At 58.0% G+C, this 17,605-nt stretch overlaps 1 protein-coding gene across 4 annotated transcripts in view; it reads left to right on the top strand.

Annotated features, from left to right (window-relative positions):
• The first annotated feature begins 6,099 nt into the window (after positions 1-6,099).
• The window catches only part of PER2 (period circadian regulator 2), a 39,431-nt gene continuing 27,925 nt past the window's right edge, over positions 6,100-17,605 (top strand). The window contains exons 1-4 of one of the 4 annotated variants that reach the window (XM_019445369.2): positions 6,100-6,182; positions 14,994-15,217; positions 15,704-15,766; positions 16,614-16,768. In XM_019445369.2, coding sequence (XP_019300914.2) covers positions 15,012-15,217; positions 15,704-15,766; positions 16,614-16,768 — 424 coding nt within the window. In that variant the 5' untranslated portion in view covers positions 6,100-6,182; positions 14,994-15,011. Of the gene's footprint in view, positions 6,183-6,236; positions 6,434-7,490; positions 7,979-14,993; positions 15,218-15,703; positions 15,767-16,613; positions 16,769-17,605 lie in introns of those variants that run through there. The other 3 variants (XM_019445370.2, XM_019445368.2, XM_019445367.2) reach the window with 3 other exon arrangements.

Raw genomic sequence — 17,605 nt, forward strand, 5'->3', positions numbered from 1 at the left:
GGAGAATCCCTGCTTGGGATTCTCTTTCTCCCTTTCTCTGCCCCTCCCCTGCTCATTCATGCACGCGCGCTCTCTCTCTCTCTCAAAATAATTAAATAAAAAAAATTAAAAAAAGAAAGAACGAATGCTTTAATCTGGAAGTACAATTCCAGGGAAGCAAGAGTGAAGGACAGGGGGAGAGGCAAGAGGAGGAATTGTCACACGGCCACTGCTTGCTGATGGCCACACGGGACAAACCAGACATTCAGCAGGTGCCCGTGCTCAGTCTACGGGGCTTCTCTGGACTGGCTGAGCAAAAAGCCACGCCTAGGGTCTCTGCCCCCGTGAGGGCAACAGGCGAGGAACAGGTGGGCTGGTGCCTTCCTGCCTCTCACTAGTTAAGTGTAAGGCCTGCCCTGCGGTGCCCATGGAGGAAATACGGGAAGAACCCAATAGCATGTATGACGGTGACTTTTCTGGGTGACGGAGACAGCTACCTGGGCTCTGAGGTCTAGCCGGCCCCAGACTATGTGGGACCCCGCCCCTCTCTGGCACGTACAGACTGGAGCACACGGTCCGCGATCTCCCAGAAGGGAGCACAGAGGAGCCGGCCTCATCCCTCATTCTCTTTCGCTTTGAAGGATTCACACAGGGTGCAGGGAGGCCGGACCAGGAATGGCCTCACGGGGGGCCCTAGAGCCACACGTGCTCTGCCCACAGGAATCCCGGGCTGAGACTGTCAGACTGTGGTGCGTTCGCTCTTCCGTTTCACCTGCTGAGCCTTCCTTCAGGGGGGCTAGAAGCTCTGCCAGGTGGCCCTCCCAGGTGAGAATGACAGGCTCTGATCTCCCAGGGGCCCCGGCCTTCCACTTTTGTCTTCCTTCACCACCGCCCCACAGCCCCTTACCTACTGTTGCCACAGGCCCCCTTTCGTCCCCCTCGGTCGTCTCCCTCTGTGGTCCAGGGCTTGGCAGGCCATCCTTTTCCCTCTGGGTGTCCTTTGTTCCCAAGCCATAGCTACACAGCTTGGGAGAAGGGCAGGTCCTCCCTGCCCCAGACAGGGATCTGGGAGGACTGTCCCATCCCTAAGCCTGCCTCCCAAGGGGCAAAGCCCCCACCTCCCCTCTCTGGAGGGCCCGCCCACATGAAACCGCCCACTGCCTTCTGAGTCCAGAGAGTGTTGTCAGGGGGGCTCTCTGGATTCCCACCGGTTCTCTCAGGGGCTCCTGGCCTCCGTGGGGTGCCCTAGTTTACGCCCCGGGTCTGAGGGAGCTCCCCCCCCCGACAGGTCTGCTGAATTCCCTCGAGCTCGCATTCCAAGACGCAGGCAGGGATGCCCTGTGGACCAGACTGCTGGCTCTGCAGCAGGGCCCTGGGCTGGTCCCCACCGCCTGCCATCTGCTTTGCTCAGCAGCACTGATGTCACCTCTCATTGTGCAGACAGACCACGCGGGCTTTCTGGGAGCTCCCGGCTCTCCCCTGAGCACCTGTGTACTCCCACCCGTAAGGTCTCCCCACTGCAGCCTGGGGCCCAGCAGCTTCTATGGTGCCAGGGGGTGGGCGTATCCTGTTTCCCTCCTCCTGCCTCGTGGGACCTGTTGAGGAGGAGCCGGGAGATGGGCACACGACAGCCTTTCTCCTCCAGCTCCCTTCCACGTGGGACCGCTGTGTGCCCCAAGGCTACTGCAGTCCACAGTCACCTGCGCTCAGTCAGGTGACCCACCACCGCCCCTAGAGGGGGTGGCTCCCACTCTGAGAGCGGTCCAAGAAGCTCTGCTCTGGGGACAAGTGTATTTTTTCCATGTTGGGCAGCAAGGAGAAGCCGGTGAACGAGGGCAAACACTGCGACTGATGCGCTGTGAGGCCCAGGGCAGAATTCACCGGAGGAAAACCGGAGGCAGAGACTGAGGCAGAATTCAGAGGGCCCTTTCATGCCAGGACAGGCACTGTGGGCCCACATGGCTGCATGGACAGACACACGGTATGTGTTGGGACATGTGGAGGACCTGTGTTCCTGCTGTCTACACCTCTGAGCCTCTACGGATCTGAAAAGGAGTTACGAGGATTCAGGGGGCACCTGCCAGCCATGTCATAGAGGGAGATTTAGGGTGGGGAGGATGTTTAGGGGACAAGAGGGACACCGGAGCTTGGACTCTGTCATCACCTGGTTCCCAGACTCCACAGGCACAGGGTGGCGAGGGTGGCCGCGAGATCATTCTATGTAGGCAAAGGTTGTCCCATTTGGTGACATAAGACCTAGCCCCACACGATTCCTTGGTGCATCATGACATCAAGGGTACTTTTGCAAAGGGACAGTGGGGATCTGGACACGTGCCCTACAGAGGTGTGAGGGTTGAGGAAGAGCCCACGTGTGGAACACCGAGCTTGTGCCTGACACAGTAAGCACGTGCTGAATCATAGCTTGTCAAGGGCGAGGGGCACCTTGAGGTCCGTGCCCACCCAAGAATGTGCCGCCCAGACCCCAGCCTCCTGAAGGACTGGACGTCCTGATGGGGAGGGGCCTCATTTGTCCCCCAGGACACACAGAGCCCCAGTTCCCGACACTGCCCCAGGACGTCGTGGCTGGGGGGCGCCTGCTGGGCTACCCCTCAGAGCCCACCCCAGCACTACAAACAGCCAAGCTGAGGACACATGACGGGCAGAGTGCGACTGGACAAGAGACGCCACTGCAGGGAGCTGCACTGTCCAGCCGAGTGGCATGCCAGCCGATGAGAGACTTCCACTGTCTGAAGAAAGAGGCACCTCGGACATGGGGGTCGCCTCAGACATCGGGCATCACCTTGTACACAGGTCAGCTTGTTGGCCTGCTGTCTTTCCAGGAGACCGAGGGATACTGGTGGCCCAGGACCTTGGGGGGTGGGGGACAGGGAGTTGAGCTGCCAGAGACCAACTGGCCCAGAAGTCAGCCCTCAAGGTCTAGGCAAAGATCTGGCCAGCAACCCCACCTGCCCCCTTCCTCCCCAACCCTCCTCACCAGAGGGGACAGTTTTCTCCTCACTTTGTCCTTGGGCTTTAACGCCCTCATGGCCAGGGCATTCGAAGTTTTAGTCCTTTCTCAAGTGACATGCTAGCAAACAGGTTTTGGGCTTCCGTTAAAACCATGTCTTTTATTTAGAAAGCAGATAATAATAGCATAAGAAAAGCAGAATCTTGGGCACTAATATTTTCATTCACTTACATTTTTGGTTGTAAATTACGATAATGAAGAAAGCAAGTGTATACAGATTGTTGTAGAGTGGAGACAAAGCTGTGGTCATTTAAATTATTTGCAGATCTGCAAAAATAGACTGATTGGGAGGGGGTATTGGAAAATAAAAATAACTGCCATGGATGAAAGGCCCCCTACACCTAGGTATGATTTTAAAAAACAACCAACCTCTCAGCAAACTGTAAGAGAAGGGAACTTCTCTACCTGATAAGGAACATCTGCAAAAAACTAAACACCTGAGGCTAACATCACGCTTCAGGGTGAAACATTGAGCATTTTCTCCCTCAGACGGGGAACGGGGTGGGAATGTCCACTCTGACCAAGGCGGGTAAGTCTGGCCAACACGGGGCGTGTCACAGAGTAGTTGCCCAGGAAACGCTGGCTAACTGAGCACCTGAATGAACATGAACGAGACTCTGCAAGGGCCTGGAAGGCCAGGTGCAGACCGGCCCTCCAGGCAGGGCGCAGGCATGGGTGGGCGGGGCTGACTTGAGCCACGCCCACCGGAGGAACCGTTGGTAGAAATGGACTGGGGGCTGGAGAAGAGCCGCCTTTGGCTGGGAGGCAGGGTGAAGGCTGACACCGGAGGCCAGCTCCTTCCACCGACAGCATTCCCCAGGGCTCACCATCCCCTTCCCCCGACTTCCTTCTTGCCAGCCTGCTTCCCCTAGTGCTAACAGCAATATGCTTGGCCAAGAGTTCTGTGCTAGAGGTGACAGCAACCCCAACACGTTTCTAGGTCAAGAAAGGATTCTTTCCACCTTCCCACCTAATGCCGCAACACACACACACACTCATGATTCTTGATCCAGTGAGAATGGCATCCAAGGACTAAGCCTGGTCCTGGGGGCATCACCTCTTCTATGTTGCAAACAAAAGATCCAGTGAGATACATTTTTGCATAACCCCCAACACTTAGGTCTCAACAAGTATTTGTGGAGCGAATGAAAGTTTCCAACAAGAAAAAAACAACCTTGCAGGAAGACACTGAAAATAGATTAGGTTCTGAAGGGTTCTAGGGGTCCGCGATGTTTGATAATTTTTAAAATAATGGACTCCAACATCTTTCTACCAGATTGACAGTAGAAATAGACAGAGCTAAATTTAGGGAGGAAATGTGACATTAGGCTACAGGCTGAATATGGAGCGAGACCAAGGAGAAGCTGAGCAGAAGGAGCCCTGTGATGTGGATGAGCTGTTTATTCTTGTTTCCAGAACAATGGAGCTCCCCGTTGACGTCAATGTACATGAAGAAACAAAAGGCCTTTGGGTGTGTGCAGGGTGCAGCTGGGCCTGGATTTACTTGGTGTGTGTGTGTGTGTGTTAGGCAGGGAGGCACGGAGGGTTTCTAGGTGTCAGTGTTAGAGAAACAGGAGGAGGGGCCGCTCTCACCTTGGAGTCTGAGCCACAGAGCCGGCATCCCAGGGCTGTTGTGGGAAGATCTGTGCTGATGAACTTGGTGATTGCCCAGTTTACATCTGTGTCTCACAAAGTTGTATACGCACCTTGTCAAGGGGAGGGGAAGAAGTGGCTCCAACACAGGAATTCCTGGATGTGGGTTCGGCTTTGGGAACTAGCAGCTCAGTTTGCCTGCAGGCTATTGAGCAGGAAGAACGGAGGGAGATGCTAGGGCCCCCTCAGCCCTTCAGAGCCCAGCCAGCCTCCCCTGCCTGCTGAGACCCTGTAGTTACAGAGCCTGCTGCAGCTGAACTGCCTGGGAGCCTGCGTGCTGTTCCATGTCCTTCAAGCAAGCCTCGGCCCTCCAGCTGGTCTGAGAGTAAGCTCCACTCTCTCCTGGCACTTTAAACAGAAACTCCGGCTTAACGTGCCCCCAGAAAACGCTTACTGAAAGAAAAAGTGGCAGCCAGGATGCTCCAGACCTACTCTCTCCCAGAACCCTATACCTCTGGCCCACGTGTCTCTGCGGCTTGCGCCTTCTGAAAACCTCCCTTTTCCATGCCTTTCCTTTCCCCTCTTCAAGTGCTGCTTCCTCCATGGACCCTCTGCCGATAACTCTGGCCTTGGTGAATTTATGACGCACACCGCCCCATTTAGTATTTAAGTTCCCTTTTTATGAATGAGATGGTCTTTTTCCCCTAATGACGTGGTTGGGAGCAGGGACATCATTTATTTGGTACCCCCTCCTAGTAACAATGTCTCTATTTGCTGAACCAAAATTTGCAACACATGATCTCAAAAATAAGAAGCTGACCGTCCTGGCAGGTGTGGACCTCGGCGGCCGGGGTGGGCGTGCACCCGGCGCTCCTGCTGGGCAGCCCTGGCTTGGTCCCCCACGCAGTTTCAGCGCCTAGGGAAGGATGAATGGGAGTGAGTAAATGAATGAATGGGAATGAAAGATGTCCGCAGGGAGTTTCTCGCGGGGGCGCGCCTCTGGCCCGTAGCCGCAGGTGGCAGCCTTCCAGGGCCCGGGCTTCCGCGGCATTTCGGCCGCCCCGCCGGCCGGTCCCAGGTGCACTGGGCCAGGTCGCGTCCGGTACCCAGCTCCCCCCGGCCCGCGGTGGTACGCGCCACTCCGGGCTCCCCCAGCCAGACGACGCCAGCTGTCTTGAATGGAAGACTCCGAGGCCGGAAGTGGGAGGGATCACTCGGGAGGACGAGGAGGGGGAGAGGAGCGCGCCGCGTCTTCATTGAGGAACCGACGCGGTGAACATGGAGTTCCATGTGCGTCTTATGTAAAGAGAGCGACGGGCGCTGTAGCCAATGGACACGCGGCGCTCGCAGGCCCGTCCCCTTCGGTATGCAGATGAGGCTGAGCGTCGGCCAATAGCGGGAGGCGGGGGCGGGCGCGGCGCGCGCTGTCACGTTTTCCACTATGTGACAGCGGCGGCGGCGCTGCGGGCTACGCGCTGCTCTAGGCGGCGGCGGCGGCGGCGGCGGCGGCGGCGGCGGGAGCCGGGTCGGCGGGCCGGACTGACGCGCGGACGGACGCGCGGACCAGCGGGGACGCGGCTCGGTGAGGGCGCGGCGTGACACGGCGGGCGGGGCGAGCGGATAGGCCGGTGGGTGCCAGGCTGGGGCGCCGACCGCGGTCCGGCAGCCCGGCTGGCTGGTTACGTAACCGCCGGGCTGGGCCTCGGGCAAGCGGTCTGGGGTCCGGTGGACGAGCTCCGGGCGGGCGGCGGCGGCTCCTGCAGCCCACGGAGGCGTGATCCGAGAGTTTTCCGGGCCATTTGACTCCTTCTCGTCTCAAAGGGGTGGGTTGGGGTGAGTACTGTTATCCCCATTTTGCAGATGGAGAGAGTGAGGTCCAGAGAGCTTGGGCAACTTGTCCAAGGTCGTGGAGCTACCGAGTGACTACCACACGGGACTGTTCTTCTCTAGATGATCTTCTTTAATGAGCCCTGCCTCGCCTCCCTGTGCCCCATGGGGAGAGGGTCCTGGGAAGGCTAAGGCCACAGGTTCAGTGCCACGGTTCTGGGAACGTGCAGAGCCCCTTAGGGGGCTGATTTCCTGCTCTGAGGCCAAAGAGCCAAGTCTCAGGCTGGGGAAGGGCCACTGATGGACGCTGGTCTAGGAGCTTTACCTGGACAGCCCACGGGTCCCCTGGGCTGGTTAAGCAGAAAGAGAAGAGAGCTCCTGTGCCAGGCCGGACCTAGAGCCCTGTGGGCAGGGAGGCGGCCCCACCCCCTTTGCCTCCCCTGGACCTCCTTGTATTTACTCCCTCTCCCCAGATTGAGTAGAAGGGGGCCCCACTTTGTGATGCAGCACTCACACCATCTTTTTGGGGTGTACCTTGGCTTCCAAGGCCCGGACATGGACCGGGGGCAGGTACTGGCCTGCTTAAGCGCTCCAGAAGGGCCAGGTAAGGGATGAGAATTGGGTTGCCAGGGTTTCTGTAATGTACACAGAAGAAAGCAGTTTGGAAAGCTGATTCATACAACAGAGACAGAAGGTACCCTGGAAATCATCCAGGGTAACACCTTGGCTTCACAGATTAGGAAACTGAGGCCCTCATCCCTGCTGGGCACACACCAAGGAAGATCTCCAAGGTCTTCCCGTCATCCTGAGGGTCTTGATCTGGGGCGGGATGAGCTTCACACATTCTACAAAGGCCTGAAATTGGGTACTGAATGCTGAGTGGGCCAGAATCTGGGGAGAGGAGTCCCAGGTCCCCCAAATGTTAAGCGCAGAACCATGGCAGAAATTCCTCCATGAATACTTCTTACCTCCCCTGTCTGATGCCGGGGGGGGGGGAGGGGGGGGCAACTGTCTTCTCCCGGCTGCAGAGGGGCGATGCCCTGCCCCCAGCCCCACTGGGGGTTTCTTGCCCCAGGCTGGATTTGGCGGAGAAGAAACTGGGCTCTGTCTGAAGGCTCTAACTGGAAATTGAGTTTTTACATACAAAGTTCATCACTTTTCATAAGGTGTATGAGTAAAACGAGGAAAGGGACTCCTGTTTTTCTCAGTGGGAGCTACGTGATATGCCAGTGCAGGGCTGGCACTGTGGGTGTTCACAGTTATCCGTCAATGTCATCTCGGTGTGACTCACTAGGACAGAACTAACGCACCCCAGCTTTCTGTGGGGGCTGAGGTGCTGGGCAGAGAGGGGGTGACTCAGCCACCCCTCTGGGCCTCAGTGTCCTTGTCTGCACGGAGGGGCTCAGATGAGCCAGACTGCCAGGTCTGTCTCCACTCCTAGGCTTTTGGATTCTGGCTCCTCTACGGCTGATTTCTCCAGGCGCTTGGGCAGGAGACAGGTGTCTGTTGCGCTCTCTCCTTCCTTCCGGTCACATGACATTTCCCTGTGAGGTGTGTCCGCCATGCTTCGAAGAAAGTAGGAAAGGTTCCCTCTTTTGTGTTTCTCACGCACACGCTCGACTTTCAGAGAAATCCTGGTGGACACGCCTCTGTTTTTAGACGGTGATGTAACTTCACGGGGCCTCAGCAAACCACAGGCTCCGTCAGGTCACCGAGTGGCTGGCAGGACCTCTCGGCGTTTAGTCCAAAGAACAAGTGACCCTCAAAACGACCTTATTGGGCAAAGCTCAGGAGAAACACACAACCCCTCCGCTGCGCATCCGCTCTGGGCGCCGGCCCCCATGGGAAGCTGGCCCACCTGCTGACCCAGCAGAGAGCCGGGGGGCTTGACGGGCCTCGGATGGGCCCTGCCCCTGAGCTGTCGTTAGGCCCGGCTTCAGCTCTGTAAGCCCGCGGTGTGCAGGCCTGCAACAGGCGTGTTACCGTCTTTGCTCGGCTAGAGCAAATCGCAAGCAGGTGGCGGGAGGCCCTGAGGGCTCCGGGTGCTCCCGCCGGGTCACAGGCGCCCAGGGTAGCACCCCCTCCCTGCACGCTGGAGCCAGGAAGCTGAAGTTGCCGCATTCTCGGTTTTAAGTCTCACGCCTATCCACGTTTGAGGCTTTGGAAGGCAGAGCCGAGAGAATCAAAAGGAGTCTCGGTGAGGCCGAGAGGCGCCTCTCTCCTGCCTTCTTCCTGCCATATTTGGTCGGCGTTTTCCCCAGTCACCCGGCCGTCGCCATGGAGAGCGCGGGTGTTTATCTAGCAGGACAAACATTTTCTCTGGATTACGGCAGGCTGGCCCCGGGGGAATCGGCTCCTATCAGGAAGTAGCAAACGTGTTATAATATTCGGGGTTGTAAAATACCGCAGGCTTTCAGACTCCAGAGTGTGAGATCCCCGTCGTATAAAGTGTGAAAAGCGGCAGAAGTAACCCGGCCGGGAGAAGTCGGGCTGGCGATGACCCTGGGGGTGGGTGATGGTTGGGGGGCGGGAGGGGGAGCCCAGGGGCCTTCTGGGGGGGCTGGCAGTGTTCCACCTCCAGAGCTGGGCGCGAGGTATGCGGGTGAACTCAGTTCGTGGACGTACATCAAAACCTTACAATTTAGGACTTTTCTGGATGTGTCTTAAACATGTTTCAAAAAACGCGAGCACCTGAAGCGATGGAACCACATATACGCTGACTTCTGATTTCCACCAAGAGATGAAGTGGTTCAAGGGTATTGAGTCTTGAGAAGCCGCCACTGTCCCCAAGGCCTGCCAGTGGCCGTGGTGGGTAGACCGAGGACCAGGCTGTGCATTCGTTCCCGGGACTTGCTTTTTTTTTTTTTTTTTTTTTTTGCTATTTATCATGGAAACTCTGAATGCCTGTAAAGTAGGATGGTGTAATGAACCCTCATGAACTCATCAGCCGGCTTGGACGGGCTGGCTCCCGGCCCCTCTCCTTCCACGCCCCCACCCCCCTCCTGCTCCTCCCCACCCCGTGGTATTGTGAGGCCCGTCCAGACTGTGATCTCACTGTGGACTGTGCTTTCTAAATGTTCCCCTGTCCAGTCAAGACAACCCTCGCTAGTCAAGTGTGGTCAGTGACCAGGGTCCTTCCCTTGGGTCTGCCCATTCTCAGGGGCAGAGCCAGGGGATGGATGTCTGCGAAGGGGGCAGCAAGGGGGCCTCTAGGGACAGGAGCACCCCAGCTTCCCCAGGAGTCCCCTTTTTGGCCTGGGTGTCTTTGCCTTTCTGGGGCCCCTGGCGCCCCAAGCTCTGAGCACCTCTCCCCGGGGGTGGAAACAGGTGTGCCCGGGGCTCCCCAGGTGCTCCGGGAACATTTGTGGAAGGCAGGAGGCAAAGTCCGCCCTGATGAGCATGTTGGTTTTGCCAAGTTGGCAAAAAGAGTTCGGTCCGTCAGAGCCCTCGGTGCTGAGCGACGCATCTTCTGGGATGGTGAAGTTTCGGGTGGTTTGGATGGTGTGTTCCTTCACATTTCTGCCCCCTCTTCCGACCCTCTTGGTGAAGATCTGCCCTCCAGCTCAGCTGATCTTGTGGCTCCTACCCGGTGAATCCTACTCCGCCAGGCCAGGCAGGCTCCCGGGGGCCGGCAGGGCCACGAGACGGGGAGCTGAGACACCAGCAGAGTATGCGATGCCTCCGTCCAGGGATGGGGGGTGGCCGGCTAAGCTCCTTGTCCTTTAAGTACAAGCCAGGGGCAGCTCTGGTGGCAGTGAAATATCTCCTTTAAAGAAACACACTATTTTGTTGCCCCATCTGTTTGCCTGTAGTGATTGGTGGTCCTGAAGAAAGCTAGCCTTTGTTGGACACGACTGCGTTCGGTCAGCTGGCACAGGCTGGCTCACTTAACCAACGAGAGGCGGGTGCCGCTGTCACCCCCGTCGTGGGTGAGGAGACGAGGCACGGCAGGCTCAGGAACCGGCCCGAGCTCACACCACAGGCAGGAAGAGGTGGAACCCACCAGAGCCCGTGCCGTGGCGGCTCACTTGACCCCTCAGCCTTGAGCCTCACTCAGCAGGGAGGACGGGCCGCTCGTCTGGGGAGGGCCGTGGGACGAGGTGGGTGACATCCAGAGTGCTGGGGCAGGAGGAGGGCAGCGGGGGGAGAATGCCCTCGGCGCCCCGGGCAGCCCCTTGGCACCTCTACTGAACTGTAGCAAGGCCCCTTAAAGGTCTCCTTGCTGCCACCTTGCCTCTACCCATTGCCCTGTCAGAGCGTAAGGCAGATCTTGTCGCACAGAACTCCGTTTCCCATCTTACTCGGAATAAAGCCAGAGCCCTGTCTGTGCCCCAGCGAGGTGCCCTGTGATCCAGCTCTGACCTTGTATCGCCCTCCTGCCCTCCACCTCGCCTGCTCTGCTCCAGACTGGTCCATCTTCCTCACGTGCCCCTGCCTCAGGACCTTTGCACTTACTCCCCGACCTGGAATATTCTCCCTCCAGCACCTTCCTGGCCCACTCTCTCACTCTCTTCACTCTTACAAGCAGAGTCCAGGCCGAGACCCAATGGTAGCATGTCACTGGGAGGTGCAGTCCCAGGGCAGCAAGAGTGAGGGGAAAGGGAAGCAGAGAAGGCTCAGATGAGGCCCCGCTGAGAGCACATCCCGCTGAGACGGTGCCCCTCCGAGACGACGCCCTGCTTCACAGATGCCCAGCTGGTCTCTCAGCCCACTGGGGCCTTGTCACAAAGGCTATCCAAAAAAAGGAGGAGAAGGAGAAGAAAGGAAAGCTTCGGAACTCCGTCCAAGGGAGGGGTGCAGGGGTGCTTCCCTGCTCACCGGTCCTCTCCCCCATCCTCCATGGCCAGAGTTCACATCCCTCAGGCCCGTTTGGTCCACCAGGCCCTCTGGTGGCAGCTGGGGAGGAGCAGCGGCCACAGGCCCGAGGGAGAGTGAGGCCGAGGGGCCGTGAATCGGCACCACCCGGGGTGGCGGGGCTCAAGGACAAGGTCAGACGTTGCCGACGCACAAGCCTTGCCCGGCGGCCCGCCCGGCCTCTCCCACACAGCAGCCCGTGGTCTCCTGCTCTGCCGCCTCTCTGCAGCACTTAGCAGTTCGTCCACTACCTCTGCCGTTCCCTTGCCGATGATCTTCTCCCCGTTGGAACGTAAGCTCCACGGGGACAGGAAAGACACCTGTCCCCATCCCTGACCTACTCCAGCCCAAAGCGCCACGTGCCGTAGGAGCGCGTGAAGCAACGGAAGGCAGCGCCCAGCCCCGCCTGAGTGCCATCCGTCGCTTTGTTGTTATTTCTTGTCCTGTGAGGTGTTCCTTTGTGTCTTAGAATCTTCCTACATCAGTGGGTCTTGTCTTCCTCTTTTCAGGAGGCGCACAGTATCCCCTAGCACAGCTGTCCCAGGCCTCATGCCTTTAGCAATTTGTGCGGGGCCCTGGGGTGACAGCAGGGAACGACTCAAAGCTGCAGCACACCAGGGCGGAGGGCAGGGGGAGTCCGGCAGCAGGCAGCGTCAGCACCATGGAGGAGAGGAAGCCAGGCCGGGGATGTGGAACAGGTGAGGAAGTCGGTGCTGTTTGTGCAGGGTGGACAGGCTGTCTGCAGGATGGAGCCTGCGGGCACCAGGGAGCAGCACGTGCAAAGGTCCTGAGGTCGGAGCTCAGTGTCAGGGCCGAGGAGGCAGCCAGGGAGGCGTCACAAAACTGTGGACCGTCATGCAGACCGAGGCTGTGCTCTGAGCCGGGGGAGCGGGGAGGTCACTCACTACTGCGTGGACAGGTGAGGCACACGCTCAGATTGAAGTCGAGGCTGGCACTGGCCGGGGTGCTCATGGTGGACCAGGTGCCCGAGATGACCTTTGGTGGTTTGTGCCTCTCCAAACACCACACTCGGGTCTTCGTGCAGGTGTGTAGACCCTCCCACGGAGCGGAGGGGCTCCTAGCAGTGGGAAGGGGTGCAGCTTATAAATGTTGCTGAACATGCCCAGAGTCCCCTCCAGAAAGACTGAGTTAGTGACCACAACGCACAGAAGTCCTCCGCCTTGTGGACACTGGATGTCGTCAGTCCCCTTAATTTCTGGTGACGTCATCCTTTGCCTTTTCCTCGTGACCACTGAGGTCGAGCATCTCTCCAGCTTTCTAGATCTTTGGTGTTTCTCTTGGTGGGAATACCTGTTCCTAGTCTCCGGTCTCTCTCTCTCCCAGAGTTAACACCTTTCGTTCTGTCACCGGATCAGCCAGAACTTGCCTGAAATGTTAAAAACAAACAAGCGAATCGGCAACACGAAGGCTGAGTAGTAGACTTGTTGTTTTGTTCCTGACTTTGCTCGGGTGTTGTGGGTTCTCTGATCCAGGACCCCGCTGGCCAGCTGCTGAGGCCATAATGAGCAGGTATGCTGGGCGGAGGTCTCCTCCCTTTGACCACAGCCGCCTCCTCTCTGAGCTGCATGTGGACTGTGTCTTCCACCCAAGACTCACGTGACTTTCCATCCTTTGTAGGTAATCCCTTGTTTCTCCTGTTTGGATGCGGGTAGATTCCCCCCCCCCACCCCCAGAAACATCGTTTGTCATCGGGACGTCGCTGGCTCCGACCGTCTCTAACTTTGCCCGGAATTCAGGGAGTCCTTCAGCCGGCAGGTGGGAATCTGTCTTCACCCAGGCTGGCTTTCTTGGGGTGTATCTTCCGTTATAATCTCTGTTTTAAGGTGCGGGGTCTCTTTCAGGAAGAGCTATCACCACAGGTGAAAACACGAGGCTCCGATAGCATCGCCCTTTCTCTTGCCGCTTTTCAAAGTTCCTCGCGCTCACCTCCCCGTCGCTGAGGCCATCTTGTGCATTAGGGACTCTGGACTCAGTCTCTCTGGTGTTCTGTCTAAGGTGGCATTTTCTTCTCATTCTGTGGCTTCGGCTCATCCCTCATTACTTGTTTCCTTGAACCCGCCGTTTCTCGCCTTTTATTTATGATACGGAGTAGGTGCCGTCCTAACTCTGCTGGTCTCCCCCACGCCGTGTGGCTTCTGTTCATCTGGTCCTTGTGGCACATCTTAGAAGCCGCACGTTGGCTTTTGCCCATCTGTTGGTTCACGCGCAAGACGAGGTCTCATCACGCCTGCTGTTTTCCGGAGAGTAATGTGGTTGGATTCCCCGTGGGCGCCCGTCTTCGGGAGCAGGTGGACATGGGATCCAGCCCTGTCACCTGCCATGCGTGGCCTTGAGTGGGTCACTGGCCTGCTTTCTCATCCGTAGACTGATACCAGGAATGGTTTCCTATGTGGTATCCGATGAGTGATCACGAGGGTTACGTGAAACACTGTGTCCATAGTCTCTGCCATCAACCGGGTGTCTGCTCTGTTTCTCTGAGCGCACGGAAGCCGTGGGGACACATTCTGCCCCCGGGGACTCCGCTCAGTCAGGGCGCTTCGGCTGGGCCCTCTGGATCTTCCCTCCCCGCTCAGTGCCCAAGGGCTGGCCTTCCAGGCCTGTGCCAGCAGGGTCCCCTCGCTTTCCGGCTCTCTGAACGCTGAGGGCAGGAGGAGAGAGGAGCCAGGGGTCTATGCCCCAGCTCTGTTCCCCCAAATTGCAGGTCGTCTCGGTTCTTTGGTTTCATAACCCTCCTTCCTCCTGCCCCTCCAGCCGGGGCTGGGGGCCGGGGGGGGGAGGGGGGTGGAGTAGCAGCTGCCCCTCCCCCATCTGCCTAGCTTTTCTTTCCCGAGAGACCCTGAGGGAGACACCGTCCTGGGTCGTCCTTTCCCAGGGACACCTCTCTGCCCATCCCTAGGCTTCCGGTCAGTCCCCTCCCCCCTTGCAAACTCACGGTCATCTCATTCTCATGGTTGTGTTCCAGGATTGTTGCAGAAACCTTAGGGCTGGCCTGGCTCTAACCTCAGCCCCCTCCACCCTCCCGCCCCTAATGCGCCAAAGTTCCCGCATAGTACGGTGGTGAGGACCTGTCCGAACGCAACAGAGTTCACGCGTCTGCTACGTCTGCTGCCTCGAATCCTTCAGTGGCCTACGCCGGTCCCTCTCCCTCCACATCCCGCGTGCACTCACCCCTGTGCCGCTGTCCGGGCTCCCGCCCACTCTGCCCTCCTCACAGGGCAGCGCCTGCCCCACGGCCTTCTCTCTCCCGGAGGGTCTCCCCCGCCCACAGCCTGGGCTCGGGGTCTCCTGCAGCTTGTGATGCAAAGACTTCTGAGCCCTCCTGCTCTCCCAGCGTCACCTGGGGAGACTTGTAAAATGCAGGTTCCTAGGCCCCACCAGCCATCCGGTGGGAATCCGTGTTTTTGCCAAAGCTCCCCACGTGCCGGGCGGCGGTCGTTGATGCTCTTGTCGCCTCCTGACCAGGCCGTCGGCAATTAGAGACGTCGGGGGGCTGCGGCCACGCGATTCATCCGCTTCCTAATTCAGGGCAGGTAGGAGCTCAGTGAACAAGAGCAAAGAATGCCCACGGTTGACTCTGACCGCGTCCGGCTTACTTAGCGGACCCTGGAGACAGATCCCAGTGAGGCGCCCCACGCGGCGGCTGCGGTGACTGAGCTCTTCGAGGCCTGATGACATTTCTCTCTTTTCCCAGCTTCACTGTGGAGCCAACATGAACACGTACGCGGAATACCCCCCCAGCCGCCCGGCCCAGGAGCCCGTGGAGCCGCCCCGGCCCCACGGAGCCCCCCTCCAGGAAGACGTCGACATGAGCAGCGGCTCCAGCGGAAATGAAACTGAAAACTGCCCCTCGGGGCGGGGCTCGCGGGGCGGCAAGGAGCTGGGGGTGCTGGTCCGGCCGCCTGTCGCCCCCCCGGGGTAGGTGGGACCCTCGGCCCACCGAGGCCAGGCTGGGTGTCTGTTTTCTCTGTATCTCATCCTGTTGGATCGCTTTTGTGATCTTTAAATCACGATGGCCCGGTTTTTCAACATTAAAAAGAGAAATCTCATTAACCCAGAATAACTAAAATTTACTGTAGCGATGCGACCGTCGGTGTCGCGTATCTGGTTGCCGGTAGACAACCGCTCACGAGAGTGGTGAGGTCTTGGGGGCCGAGGACTCGGGAGCCCCGCTAGCGGCCGGGCGGCCTCCAGAAAATGAACTCGTTCCCTCAGTCCTTCTCGGAACACTCAGTTTTCCTGGTGTCTGAAGGTTTTATGCTCCCGCTTCCCCTTTCCCTCGTGTTTTTCCTCAGTTGCCTTGCTCTGGTATAATCTGGATCGTTGTCTCTGGCGGGATGGGGGAGAAGTGGGTGGAGCGTGCCGCCCTCTGAGTCTGGCCTTACCTCTCGCTCGTGCTTACAGTCCAGATGCCTTTGGCCTCCTGATGGCGAAGTCTGAACACAGCACGACGACAAGCGGCTGCAGGTGAGCCGGTTAGAACCCCCTTGCTTTCGGGTCTTTAGAGACATGGAGATTTGTTACTGGAGGTTACGTCCCCCCTGGAACATTCCGCGCCCACGTTAGGTGTTTGTGACACAGGCATCCTTAACTTCATATCCACAGACATTTTCGTATGACCGCCGGAGCAGACGCCGGCTCTTAAGCCCGGGTGTGTGGGCACCTGGCCACCTCGCCCTAGAAAGAGACCTGGTTTCTAACCTTCTTTCTGCAGCACCCTCTGCTCTTACCAGGAGGTGCCCACCTGTTCTGACTTCCTCCTCTCTCTGTATCCTTAAGTTTAGATGTCCTTCTTAGAACCTTCCTCTCTGAGGACTTCTCGTGTTCCTCATTCACATTCCTGCCCCCCGGGAAACCAGTTTGCTGCGCTGTGTAATGGCCATCACCCGATGCTTTTCTGTCTGACACGGGTCAGGCAGGCAGGGCTCCCGAGGGGTAGCCTGCTCAGCCAGACTGCGGGTCGACCAGCAGGCCATGCTGGGCAAAGCCCGGCTCTAGCCACGGGGGAAGGAAACCCAGGTGAAGGGGCTTGTGCCGCACCCACTTGGGTCAGAGCAGTGGTCCCCAGCCGGGGCGTCTCGTCCCCCTGCAGGAGATGTCTAGCAGGGTCGGGAGACAGCTCCGGTTGTCACAAGTGGCGAGGCGATCCTGGCCTCTGCTGCTGAGGCCAGGGATACTGCGATGCATCCCACAGTGCGCCACAGAGAACCACGCAGACCGAAATGTCCTGGGGGCCTGGTGCAGAAATGGGACTAGAGGCACAGGAAGGAGGAGTCAGGAAGCCAACGTGTGATGGCTTTCTTTAATGCCACAGCAGCGAGCAGTCTGCCAAAGCAGACACGCACAAGGAGCTGATAAAAACCCTGAAGGAGCTGAGGGTCCACCTCCCTGGAGACAAGAAGGCCAAAGGGAAAGCCAGCACGCTGGCGACCTTGAAGTATGCGCTGAGGAGCGTGAAGCAGGTGAAAGGTAGGTCCGGCCGCGTCTTTGATCCAAACTCGTAGAAATCCGTTGGGTGGTGTCGACTTTCTAAAACCCAGTCCTGAAACTGCAGAAGGAAATTGTGGAAGTCTGGGAAAAGGCAATGATGGGAAACCTTAATTCTCTGGAAGTTTTCTATTGTACTTGGCATTTAGAGAGAAAAAAAAGAAAAACAGAAAAGCAGCTGATATAAGACGTGTATTTACAGCGTAAAGCTTCTGTGCTCTGGGCTGGGGTCAGGTGGTGCTCAAAAGAGCACAGCTTCCTCCAGGCTCAGGCGGGAGCTGGTGGCCCTACTGTGTGAGCAGCTCGGATCACGAATGTGAGTTGAACTGAGGGCCGGTGGCTCCTTTGAAAAATAACAAGAGATGCTCCTCTCCTCAGTTGGTTAAGCGTCCTACTCTTGATTTCAGCTCAGGTCATGAGCTCACAATTCGTGAGATCGAGCCCCATGTCAGGCTCTGTGCTGACAGTGTGGAGCCTGCTTGGGATTTTTCTCTCTCCCTCTCTCTGTCCCTCCCCAGTGCATTCTCTCCCTCTCTCTCTCTCAAAAATAAATAAACTTAAAAAAAAAAAAAGAGAGATACGAGGGAGGCTTTTGCCAGATCTCACCCTCACAGGACGGTATTTTAGGGCCCCTGCTTTAGACCTTCTGGTTTGTGTAAAAATCTCCATGTGAGTCTCCGTGTGGTTGTGTCTTTCACCCAGGAAGCCAAGCAGGGAGCCTCCTTCCATCACAGGCCCCGCCCAGACTCCACTCCCGCTTGGGGGCATGTTTGGATCTGACTCTCAGGTGGCAGATTATGTAAGAGCCCTTAGGCTGCC

This window comes from Panthera pardus, unplaced genomic scaffold, assembly GCF_024362965.1.
Source record: "Panthera pardus isolate Hobbes unplaced genomic scaffold, ASM2436296v1 HiC_scaffold_10, whole genome shotgun sequence".
Classification (NCBI taxonomy): Eukaryota; Metazoa; Chordata; class Mammalia; order Carnivora; family Felidae; genus Panthera; species Panthera pardus.